This window comes from Papaver somniferum, chromosome 10 (assembly GCF_003573695.1).
Source record: "Papaver somniferum cultivar HN1 chromosome 10, ASM357369v1, whole genome shotgun sequence".
NCBI lineage: Eukaryota > Viridiplantae > Streptophyta > Magnoliopsida > Ranunculales > Papaveraceae > Papaver > Papaver somniferum.
Genome location: NC_039367.1, coordinates 83,168,655 through 83,180,589, shown reverse-complemented (window position 1 = coordinate 83,180,589; position 11,935 = coordinate 83,168,655). Strand labels below are relative to the sequence as shown.

The 11,935-nt window shown below is 41.4% G+C and overlaps 1 protein-coding gene across 1 annotated transcript; it reads right to left on the bottom strand.

Moving 5' to 3' along the window:
- Nucleotides 1–1,574: 1,574 nt before the first annotated feature.
- LOC113315837 lies at nucleotides 1,575–2,225 on the bottom strand. The gene has a single exon (XM_026564087.1). It carries the CDS (start codon nucleotides 2,223–2,225, stop codon nucleotides 1,575–1,577), a length of 651 nt encoding a protein of 216 aa, XP_026419872.1.
- Between the last annotated feature and the right edge of the window lie 9,710 nt (nucleotides 2,226–11,935).

The window sequence follows — 11,935 nt, the reverse complement described above, 5'->3', positions numbered from 1 at the left end:
TGAGCATTCGGCCATTGATTACATCAATGTTGCCTTTGCTGAATCCGAACTCCAAGCTGAAGGAGTTGTTTTTCCTCGTCTTCCTTACCCCTGATCCAGTCGTATTCAGCTTATCTTAACTAAATTCTTTGTTGTATTATTCCCTCAACTGAGGTGCCTTTGTGTTGTCTTCTTTTCTTAAAACACTGCTTCGTGATGGTTTGAACCTTCTTTATCTGCAACTTTTTAAGACATGTCAATCGTATTTTGGTAACATTACTACTTTACCTATATTATTGCAAAAATATTTTCTTTATAGACGTATTGTGTCTAATTTATCGCACATCCAAGTTATCACAAGGTGCTAAGGTGTGTTTAACCTTGGGTGGAACATTCATCGTCCTACCTAAGTATTCTTTGGCCAGAAGGTACCGTGGCGGCGAAGGCTCCTACGTGGGCAATAGTTTTCCTGTAGCCCTACGCGTTCAGCGCGAAGACTGCTTTACTTCGACAAGGTATCTCTATAGGGGATATCTTACTTTTTGTTATTGCCTCATGAAGGGAACTATCGTCCCGAGGATCCGAGTATTGACATATGCGCAGTTATGTCTTACCTTGTCTCATCGTCAATCCTGACGTAGGGTGTCTATTCTAACCCAAATGTATCAACCGAAACTAAAAAGGTTTCTTTCATTGATTAATAAGGTTTATAATACCTTTGATCAGGGATAGAACATGGTTGGCTAAGGTCTGTTCCTTTCTTCTCCTGAATAATCACCATTCTCTTACGGGTAGTACTTTTTTAGGTACATTGCGTTCCATGGGTGTTTAAAATACTTCACCTTTTAGGCTTCTTAGGTAGTAAGACCCTTTTCCGGCGACGTCATGTATGATGTAGGGCCCGTCCCATGTTGGAGCTAGCTTGACCCACTCCTTCTTTCTTTGATATGGTGGAATATGGCGTAGCACATATTCCTCGACCACAAGGTTTCTAGGGATGACTCGTTTGTTGTATTACCGAGCTATCCTTTGTTGATAATTCACCATCTTTTGTAAGGATACTTCTCTTCTCTCTTCGAGACCATCCAGTTTTTCCAGCATTAGGTCTGTTGTTAGATTCTTCTCCCATGCCTCCGTTTGAAGTTTTATCTCCGTTGGGATGACCGCTTCGGCTCCATAGGTCAGCAAGAATGAAGTTTCTCCCGTAGCCGCCCTTCTTGTAGTTCGGTAGGCCCATAGGACGTTGTGTAGTTGTTTGCACCATCTTTTATTGTATGCTCCTAGCTTTTTCTTCAAGTTCATTGTTATTGTTTTGTTGGTCGCCTCCGCTTGCCCGTTGCTCTTAGGGTATATAGGAGTGGACTTGTTTTTCTGGATGTTGAAAGTATTGAACAACATGTCGATGTTCTTTCCTTGCAGCTTTTTTTCATTGTCAGAGACTATGGCAGCTGGTATTCCGAACCTGCATATGATTTGCTCAAACAAGAACTTAAAGACATCTGAGTCCCTTATTCTTTCCAAAGCCTTTGCTTCTACCCATTTGGTGAAATAATCTGTAGCCACAATAAGATATCTTCTCTTCGAGGTTCCCTCTATCAAGGGTCCGACAATATCCACCCCCATTTGACAAGTGGCCAAGGGATGATGACCGAGTTTAGCTCCGCTGCTGGTGCTTTGATTTTCTTGGAAAAGCGTTGGCATCTTTCACACCGCTTAGCCATGTTCTTTGAGTCTTCGTCCATACTTAGCCAGTAGTATCCTTTCATTTTGGCTTTGACCGCCAAAGATCTTCTTCCGCTATGATTGCTGGCATCTCCGTTGTGTATGTCGTGGAGTATTTTCCTTCCTTCGGTTCGTGAGAGGCACCGCATCATAGGTCCAAGAAATGACCTCATATACAGTATCCCATCCCGAAGGCTATACATTGATGCTTTTAATTCAAGTTTCCGAGCCTCTTTGACATCTGCTGGTAAGGTACCCTTGGCGAGGTATTGGTGAATTGGAATCCTCCAATCATCCTCCGTTTCATCTTTGTTGTATCCGTCTAACATGGATTGATCTTTGTCAGACTCTTCGGCTTCGTTGTATGGTTCTCTTACTCCTTCGTCTTCTTTTTCTTTCTCAACTTCTCTCGTGGCTCGAGTTTGAACGGCCAAAGCCTCCTCAGCGCCTGAGATGGGTGTTTCTATTGAAGGTTCATATATTCTTCCAATTTGTACGGCGGTGGTGTTTCTGTCCCTTAGCATTAGTGATATAAATGCTAAGGCATCTGCGTATCTGTTATCCTTTCGACATATGTGCCTGAATGTTACGTTGCTGATCTTTGACGTGTGCTCCTGAGCTAGCTTTAGATACGAAGATAGCACTGGATCCAAGTTTTGGTATTTGAGTTCGATTTTTCTAATGACCAACTGCGAGTCACTAGTCAAACGAACATTTGATAGGCCTAGCTCTCGTGTCAAGCGTAGACCATGTATGAACGCCTCATATTCGGTGATATTATTGGTGTATTGTTCGAATTCTCACATGAATGCATAGATGAGTCGATCTCCGGTAGGGGTTGTTATTAAAATCACAATGCCTGCGCCTTATCCATTGGAGGAGCCATCTACGAATATTTCCCATCTTCGTGAGTTCTGAGGTTCTAACAGGTCCTCTGGATCTTGCTTGTCTTCCTCCATTCTTGGGATATTGTTTATCTCTGCTTCGTCGCTGAGAGGTAGGTCCGCCAAAAAATCTGCTAAGATTTGCGATTTCTCATCCTTCCTGGTTTCAAAGATGATGTGGAACTGTTTGATCATGGCGTTCCATTTTGACACCCTTCGAATCTTTTCCGTGCTGTCGAGGATTTGACTTATCTGAGCCTTCGTGAAGACTCGGATGGTATGTGCGTCAAAATATATCCTTAGTTTTTGTGTTGACACTACTAAGGCATATATAAGATGGTCCACCTTGGTGTAGTTACGCTCCGCTGGACTGAGTGTCTTGCTGATGTAGTATATGGGCTTTTCTCCTTGTCCTTGGTCTCGTACCAGTACTGCGCTTACAGCGTAGCTTGTTGCTGCTAAGTACAAGGTGAGAATTTCACCTGGCTCCAGCTTCTGTAGGATGGGCACTGAAGCCAAGTATTCCTTGATCTTCTGGAAGGCTTGCTCACACTTCGTGGTCCATATGAACCTGCTTCCTTTCCTTAGTGTATCGAAAAATGCTTTGCATTTATCCAATGATCTTACTATGAATCTTCCCATGGAGGCTAAGATTTCATTTAGCTTTTGTACTCCTTTTAGTATTTGTGAAGATGGCATTCCCATTATTGCTCTGACCCTTTCAGGATTCACTTCTATTAATTGCTTAGTTACCAAGTACCCTAGGAATTTTCTTGAGGTTACTCCAAATGTGGACTTCTCCGAATTTACTTTCATGTGAAAGTTTATCACGGCTTCAAATGTCTCCCTTAGGTATTACATGTGATTTTTCGCCTCTTTGCTCTTGACTAGCATGTCGTCCACGTAGACTTCTAGTATCTTGCCTATCCATGGCCTAAAGATCTTGTCTACCAATCGCTGGTATGTTGCCCCCGCGTTCTTTAGTCCAAAAGGCATCCTTGTATAACAATACAACCCTCGTGGGGTAAAGAACGCAGTATGCTCCTGGTATTCTTCTGCAAGGGCGATTTGGTTGTAACCAGAGTATCCATCCATGAAGGATAGCCTCTGGTGACCTTCGGTTGTGTTGACCAGTTGGTCAATATTTGGCAGCGGGTAGCTGTCCTTGGGGCACGCCTTGTTGAGATTGTTAAAATCGATGCAGATTCGTACGCCTCCGTTCTTCTTAAGTACGATTACCATATTGGATATCCATGTGGGATACTTGACTTCTCGTATGAATCCTGCTGCTAGTAGCCTTGTATTAATTGATAACGCTATAAATTCACAAGGTATAAGAGATTGTTGCTACATGCTCCAACCTGGATGAATTAGTAAAGTGGAGAAGTATTCATCACTTATCAGTGGCTCTATCCTTTGCAGGATGTCAGCGCATAATGTTTTGGTTTTTTTACAATTTTAGCCTTAAATGAAAATCCACCATCAGCATTAAGTCCCCTGCCTAGCACATAATGGTTACACTATTGTGGGGTAGGCATGAGATGGTGACAAATTTGTAAACTAAAATGACCAAGCTAGAGTAAATACATATTTACCGCATAAACATCGCCAGGTGGAGCTGGTCAAACTAGGGTTTGGGAGAAAAGCACAACTTGGTCGGCGTTGAGACCTCAGGATAAGCTCTGTTGTAGCTGATTCGGTCTTTCTTAGGGTTTTCTTCAACATGTATGCGGGGTTTAAAACCGCCATTCATTGATAGGCTTTTCTTGCAGAAACTCTATCTCTTCAACATGTCGAACAACAACTGATCATCTTCTTCGTATCAATCAGGATCTTTTGTTAAACGCGCACGCCCATCTGAGGTTCAAGATGACCAGCTTTGCGATGACTCTCTTGTTCGTGCTCGCCGGAAGGCCGTACCAGTTCGTTCTCCCCCCTTTTTGCAGAGACGCCCATGTGTGACAGTGGTCGATGATGATGATTTGATCAGTCCTCTTCCTTCAAATTCAAACACAACCACCCCTGCTGATCTCGATGGTGCCTATTTAGGTATCTCGTTTTACGAATATCCCAACGCGGGTCTTCTATTTGATATTCACATGAAATGGATGTCTTCCAGCTATCGAACCATCGGCGGATTCTTGGTGCGGAAGGAGTTTGTGCCTTTATACACAAAAGTATGGAAGAGGTATGGCCATATTGCAACCAGGAATGTAATTCAACACTGTGCATCTGCTTTGGTTACTACGGTAAAATGCCTTCTTCCCCTGATTGTCGAGATGGAAGGTATCTCCATCCGTAACGCTGCCGAATCAAAATTTGCATGTCTCCTCCAATCCGCTCCATACCAGCCTGGACATCCAATTTCAGGATGGTGTTTGGTGGTAGTTTGGGTGGCATGGTAGATATTCGACCGACCATGGCGTAAGTGGACCCGCTGGTGGTCATTAAGGTTGTAGCCTGCTCCTGCTGAGGATCGTTTAGGCTGGTTAAATCATGCGGCCGACTTGCGTGGCCGTGATTGTTTCTGAGACTGATATGGATAGTCCAGATTCAAATATGTTTTAATTGGGATAGTATAATACACCGAGAGATGTAGCCTGTACGAGTATTTTGTGCATACCTCATTATCCACGCTTGGAGATTCATGTTACTCTGCTGAGAGCAACACTCAGTCATCATGCCGCACTAATAATGAGAGTTTAGCGGAACAAGAAATACAAGGCTATTCATGTATTAATTGATAACGCTATAAATTCACAGGTTATAAGAGATAGTTGTTACATGCTCCAACCTGGATGAATTAGTAAAGTGGAGAAGTATTCATCACTTATCTGTGGCTCTATCCTTTGCAGGATGTCAGCGCACAATTTTTTGGCTTTTTTACAATTTTAGCCTTAAATAAAAATCCACCATCAATAAATCATTCAATGAGTTGCCTCCATCGGTGAGGACCTTTGTGACGTTTCATCCGTGTATAGGAAGAGTGATCACAAGTAGGCCATTGTGCATCTCAACTTCTTGGTTGACATCCCTTGTTGAGAATGTTAATGGCGTAGCCATCCATTCTTCCCAAGTGCTAGTAGGTGGTCCGCTCAGCTTGAATACCTCGTGGACTTATATCTTTCTCCTGTTTCGAGCTAACTCGAGGATGTCTTCGAGTAGCTCCTCCTGACCTCAGCTGGAGAAGGTAATCATGTTGATGTATTGGCCTTCCTGAGGTAGTTTTACCCTTTCCTTGGGGGCTACCTAAGTATCAGCTGGTTGTATCTGCACGAACTCCATGAACTTGCCTTCTTCTATGAATCTTTGGATCGTGTTCCTTATGTGATAGCATGTATCAGTTGTATGCCCGTAGTACTGGTGTTACTGACAGTATTCCTTAGCCTCCTTTGTTTTATCTGGTTTCTTTCCCCTAGTGTTAGGGTACGGAAAACCTGACTTCGCTCCTTCCTTGCTTAGAATGTAGGAGAACGTGGTGTTTAGCTTTGTGTAGACTTTATCTACAAATTCTTCTCTTCCTCTTCCCCTGCATTTGCCATCTCCATATTTGGATCTTTTGTCTCGAGAGCTAGTTCTGCCCCCGGCTTCATTGAGCCTCTTAGGTATCTCCGGAATTGGTTCCAGAGAGTTGGTTCGTTGTGGAGCTGTTGTCGCCTTTGCTTGTGCCCTTGGGTTGTCCTTCTGGATTTCTTCAAGTCTGATATAGCGATCTTGGACAACCCTAAGCTCTCCTTCGGAATCAAGGGCTCGGTTGTGAAGCTCCACGAAGATGGCTGAGGTTCTGTCAAGTCCATACTTATAGCAATTAATGCTAATTTCTGGATTGACTTTCCCGATTGCTTGGCATGTCTTTTGCCACTTGTCTGTGTATTGCATCAATATCTCTCGGGGTCTGATAGCTAAAGCTAATAGCCTATCTAACCCTGCCTTTGTTGACTTGTTGTACATGTATGTCTCCAAGAACGCCGTAGACAATTGCTCAAAGGAGTCAATTGAGTTTGCTGGTAAATTATCATACCATGCCAATGCTGATTCCGTCAAGCTTGCCGGGAAGTACCTACAAAGTATTACCTCATCTCTTTCCCAATGGGAAAGGACATGAGTGTAGTACCGTAGGTGGGTTGCGGGATCGGATGTACCGTTGTATGCCTGAAACGTAGGTACAGGGCATTTCGGAGGGATGGGTTCCCTCAAAATGCGAAAAGACAACGGAGATGTTGTCGCTTCTTGTAGTACCTCTTCTAATCTTGCGCCTGCGTGGACTGTTTTTAGTCCTTGTATCTCCTTCCGCATTTTCTCCATTTGCTCCATAACCATGTTCACATTGTGAGCATCTCTGGAAAATGTCTCGTCATAGTATGACTGGGAGGGCTTGTATGTTGGATCCGTCTCATCTGGATCATGATGTGTTCTTCTGGCTCCCCCTGCTGGGTTAGCCTTTGGTAGGTTGAGATCCACCTTTCGTATTCCTGAGATAGCTCCGTTCTCACGCCTCTTTAGCGGAGGGTGAGTTTGGGAACCTTCGATTTGCATGTCTAGCATATCCTTTAGGTTCTGGTTCTCCTAGGACATCACGTGCATTGTATCCTCATGCTCCTTGTTGCGGAGTAGCAAAGCTGCCATTTGATCTTCATTGTGGATTCCACCACCCTGAGGAGTACTGTCGGCCGGATCCTCAGAGTTATCCACTTCTTCTTCCAGGATCGGTGCATCTGGATCTATCTGGATCGGAGTTAGGTTTCCTAACCCTCGTCCCGTATGAACTAAGGTTATGGGTAACCCTACGTTTTCCGCAGGTGGCTGCCTCACATTGGGATGCTCCGATAATGGCATGCCGTAAAGTGGTGCTCCCGATGTTTTCCCCATTCCTTCAGCAGGAATAGGTGGCTTGGTAGCAGTTGTTCTTCTTGCTATTTCGGTTTGCACGTCCTCTGCTTTAGTTCTCTGATTCGCTTGAGACGTCTTTTGAGACTTCCTCTCGTAACTCCTGGTCGTGAGATTGTTGGTACATCACTAGGTTTCTGCATGCCTTCGGCTTTTGTTATCCTAAGGTTACAAAAAAACGACAAAATTTTCTACTTGGGTGCCTTCGTCAAAAGTAGCACTTAATGCTCTGTCACAGAAGACGGTTGAGCAGCTTTTTCAGAAAAAGGACTGAAATGACGTCTGGAAAGACATGTATTAAATTTCTTATGACACCCTTGGAAAGAGCAACCTTAAATGTTGAAAATTAATTTAAAAAGGGTGTCAGATCCCCCAAAAACGAGGTTATTAAATGCTTTAGAAGATCTTTTTCCTTAAATCTTACTGAGATTCCTCTGCGGTCATAGGTATTCAGATCTAAAGGATGCCTTGTCGAAAAAGGTTGTTTTAGTATAAAACAAAAGTTTTAACGTTTTGTGAGTACGTTTTTGGAGAAATTTTTGTAGATCTGTAAAATTACGAGTCTTTAGAGGCTATGAACTCCAAGGACTTGCGAAAACATGGACGAACAAATCACTAGAGAGTGAGATTCATCGTTGTTGAACTCGGATCTCTTCGTTAAAGAAGATGTGTAAGTTAAAATAAATGACGAAATATGTAAACTCAAGCTGGTGAGCAAAACCTTCTAGCGCCAAACTGTGACTACTAATTTTCCCATAGTCTAGGTAATGTATACATCTCAGAGAATCGGATGCTAAGTAGTATCGATACCTCTGTTGAACTGATAATACTAAGTAGTAAAATATGTTTAAGATCACAATAATAACTAAGAACACAAATATAATGTAAAATTTAGTAAGTTATCATGAGACACAAGAGATTACGTGGTTCGACTTTTGTCTACGTCCACGGGATAATGAGTGACTGTTTTGTATTAAGTTATGGTGGTTACAAAGACTTAAATGCTTCCCAAAGTAATAGAGAGAACTCAAGCTTGAGTATATCCTTAAGTTCTAAACATTAAAGAGGTATAAGCTTAAGACAAGATCTTTTCTCCTAGATATTGAATGCCTTTAGTTTGTTGGTGAGGCTTGGTATTTGTAGCCCCCTCTGCTCCAGGTATATATTTGTTGTCTTTGGATCCATCGTTTCCTAATATACCTTCCGTAAAAATGGTACCTTCGTTCGCCGCGTGCTTTCTACAGTCGAACTATGCCACCTCGGATGACCCACATTCCTTCGAGAACTTCCCAGCCTCAGTACAGATTGTACCTTCATTCACCGCTAACCTTTGCCAGTCAAATTCTGCCACGTCACTGCTCTCCTCATGCTTTGGTTATGCGTGTAGATAAGAGATTTGTGCATTTAATGCTGATTAGATGCGTCATCTAACTCTGTCCCTTAGCCAGCTGTGTTTCTCTAGACTAGGCTTTACTTTATCCATCTGGGTCTTCGAGGTATCCCTTCTTGGGATAAGATAAAGTAGACTTGCGAAGGTATCCTCTGCCCCTTAGGTTTCTCTGTATAGCGAGGGCTACACAATTATTCTGTATGCGACCACTAATATCGTAACGCTGCTCCGCAGAATATTGGTATTCACATATATAAAGGAGAACTTTAGCAACTTGGAAACCTAATCCCCACACCTCATGTGTGATATTGGTTGCGACTAAAGTCGATTCTCTTTTAACCTTAGATTTTTCCCAAACCCTGTAGGTTAATGACTTGAAGACTTCATTGGGATTGTGAAGCCAGACCAAACTATTTTCTCTGTAGTTGCGTGTTCTGATCTTGCTGTTTTTTTATCATGATTGAGTACTATCTTCTCTAAGATTTGCTCGATATTTAATCTCCTATAGGCAAGATAAAAAGTAGTCACAAACATTTTTGTCTCATCGTTTGTGAGTCCATAATATCTTGTTTCGCTACCATACGATTAATATTATTGTGAGGTGATTGATATTTCTAGGTTGTTCTTCGGGAATATAAGTCTGGTATATCAATTGGTTCATGTTCACCTTGATTGATCAAAAGACGGAACAAGACTCATAGGTTTATCTGTGGGAGACAGATTTATATATTCAATAGACTTTTTTGTGTAAGACAGATTAGTTTATCAAGTCTTCGACTTTGGTTCGTAACAACTCTTAGTTGTGGATGAGATCAGCTAAAGGAATCAAGTGCGTAGAGTCATGTTGGGATTCAGAGACGTTAGGAGCGCAACTCTACCTTTATCACTATGAAATTGGTTAGGGCTCAACTACATTCCAGTCTGAAGTTAACTTGGAGTAGGCTAGTGTCTGTAGCGGCTTAATACACTGTGGTGTTCAAATCTGGACTAGGTTCCGGGGTTTTCTTTGCGGTTTCCTCGTTAACAAAACTTCTTGTGTTTGTGTTATTTATTTTCGACATTATTTTTGTTTATATAATTGAAATATCACAGGTTGTGTGTAAGTTAAATCAATTGTGAATCCAACCTTTGGTTGTTGATTAAATTGATTGACACTTGGATATTGGTTTTTGATACCGTCCAAGTTATTTCTTATATTCAATCGGGCTCGTAAATTCCTATTTGTTTGATTGCAGATTGAATTGAGAAATTGATATATAACTCTTTGATATACTTTTCTTAAGATTGAGTATGATTGTCTAGTTGATTCTCTTAAAATTATATTGGAGTTAGTCCATACACATTGCTAAGTGAAATATTGGTGTGGTTGTTAGATCCCCGCTTTTTCAATTGGTATCAGAGCAGGCAAACACGTTTAAGAACTTATAAATCTGTGTTTATAGCGATCTGACTCTATGGACAATAATGATATCTCAATAAATGCACCACCAGATCTAGGGATTCCAGAATTCTCTTCCATGACTGATTTAATAAAATTTGTAGAAGAAATTATTTCTAAACCTCCTCCAGGTTTAAAATCCCTAAAAGTGTTTTCAAGACTTGAAAAGAAACTTGAAAGCTTATCTCTTGATGTTGAGTTATATCTCCAGAAAGAGCAAGAATCTCTTAATAAGCTAAATCAAGTTATGATGAATAATGTTCATGTTGAGGTTAATATTGATCTTCTTATCAGTAAGGGTAATCCCTCTATCTCCTGTGTCTCATACAAATTGGATATAATACAAGAAGTATCTAAACCTCATATATCGGTCAGTTCCATCTCGCAATCTGACTATGTTCATCAGTCAAATCCTGATACACCTTCTCAAGATATTGGTATTGCTCTCTTTTGTGAAAAAGTCAGGATGTCTCTTTTTATGAAAAGGGTTTCCATGTGCAGTACTAAACATTATCTGCAGAGACTGTGTGTTATAAGTTGGAAACGAAGAAATCAGGAACACAATTTATCTTGTGCTCTCTTTAAGTTCTTTGAAATACTTGTAAAAATAAATTTTTTGGTTTCTCTCAATACTGGAAGCTGTAAGAGTTGTTGGAAAGAAACTCTCTCTTGGTGTCATGGCGTGCAAGACATCTCTTGTACCGGGTCATCTTGACCATACAAAAATTGCTCATGAAAAATAATTGTTGAGCTGCTGCTCCATTATTTGGGTTTACCTATTTAAACCAAATGAGCCCTTACTTGCACACGTATGGTTCACATACCTTGAACCCGGAACCTTGACACGGACGAATCTCTTTTCAGAACGTGTTCGTCTGGTTCTTATTCCACCGATTGACACATAAAAAGAGGGATAATCACTTCGTTCTCTTCACCCTCTCCTTTATTTCTCCAATTCGTGTTTGAAAGAGAAACCCAACAGTTCATGTACCAATTCCTCTTCTCCCTCTCTCGTTCCTTAACCAATTCTTGTTTGGATTGCACCATTGAATTCAGGAGAAGTTTGTGCATATTGGATCAAGAACCTTTTTCGTTTTGATCATCACTTTGGAATTCCACCATTAACGACAGTTCGTGTACCAAGTAAGTTTCTCAACTCTTCTTTATGTATTAGTTCTCCACTATGAGTTCTAGGAAGAGACCTAGTCGTGGTGAAAGTTCGGGCACTCAAAATCGTGAAGATACTTTTTATGACCCCAAGCCTGAGAATTAGGTTCGTTGACACTGAGGCTCGTGATTACTATGTGGAATATAGTACAAAGAAACCTATTATGGAAAGGATTTATAAACCCTCTGAACATAGAGTAGATGGTCTTCCTAGGTTCTTTGAAAATCATGAATGGGGAATTATTCACCGTCCCATGGGAACAACCTACATTGAGTTGACAAACCAATTTTATGCAAACCTTCATGAGCCTGATACTGTCAACTGAACCTTCAAAACCATTTTTTAAGGAAGAATTCTTCTTGTGAATCGACAAGTAATTGTTGAACTACTGAACTTGTCTCGTGATGGTGATTTTCTATTACCACCCCCTAAGTATTTGAGACCTTCTCCAAATGTGTTGTCAAACT

Bases quoted from the DNA above. Each gene is read 5' to 3' on its own strand.
- LOC113315837 (XM_026564087.1), bottom strand. From the start codon at position 2,225: ATGCTAAGGGACAGAAACACCACCGCCGTACAAATTGGAAGAATATAT.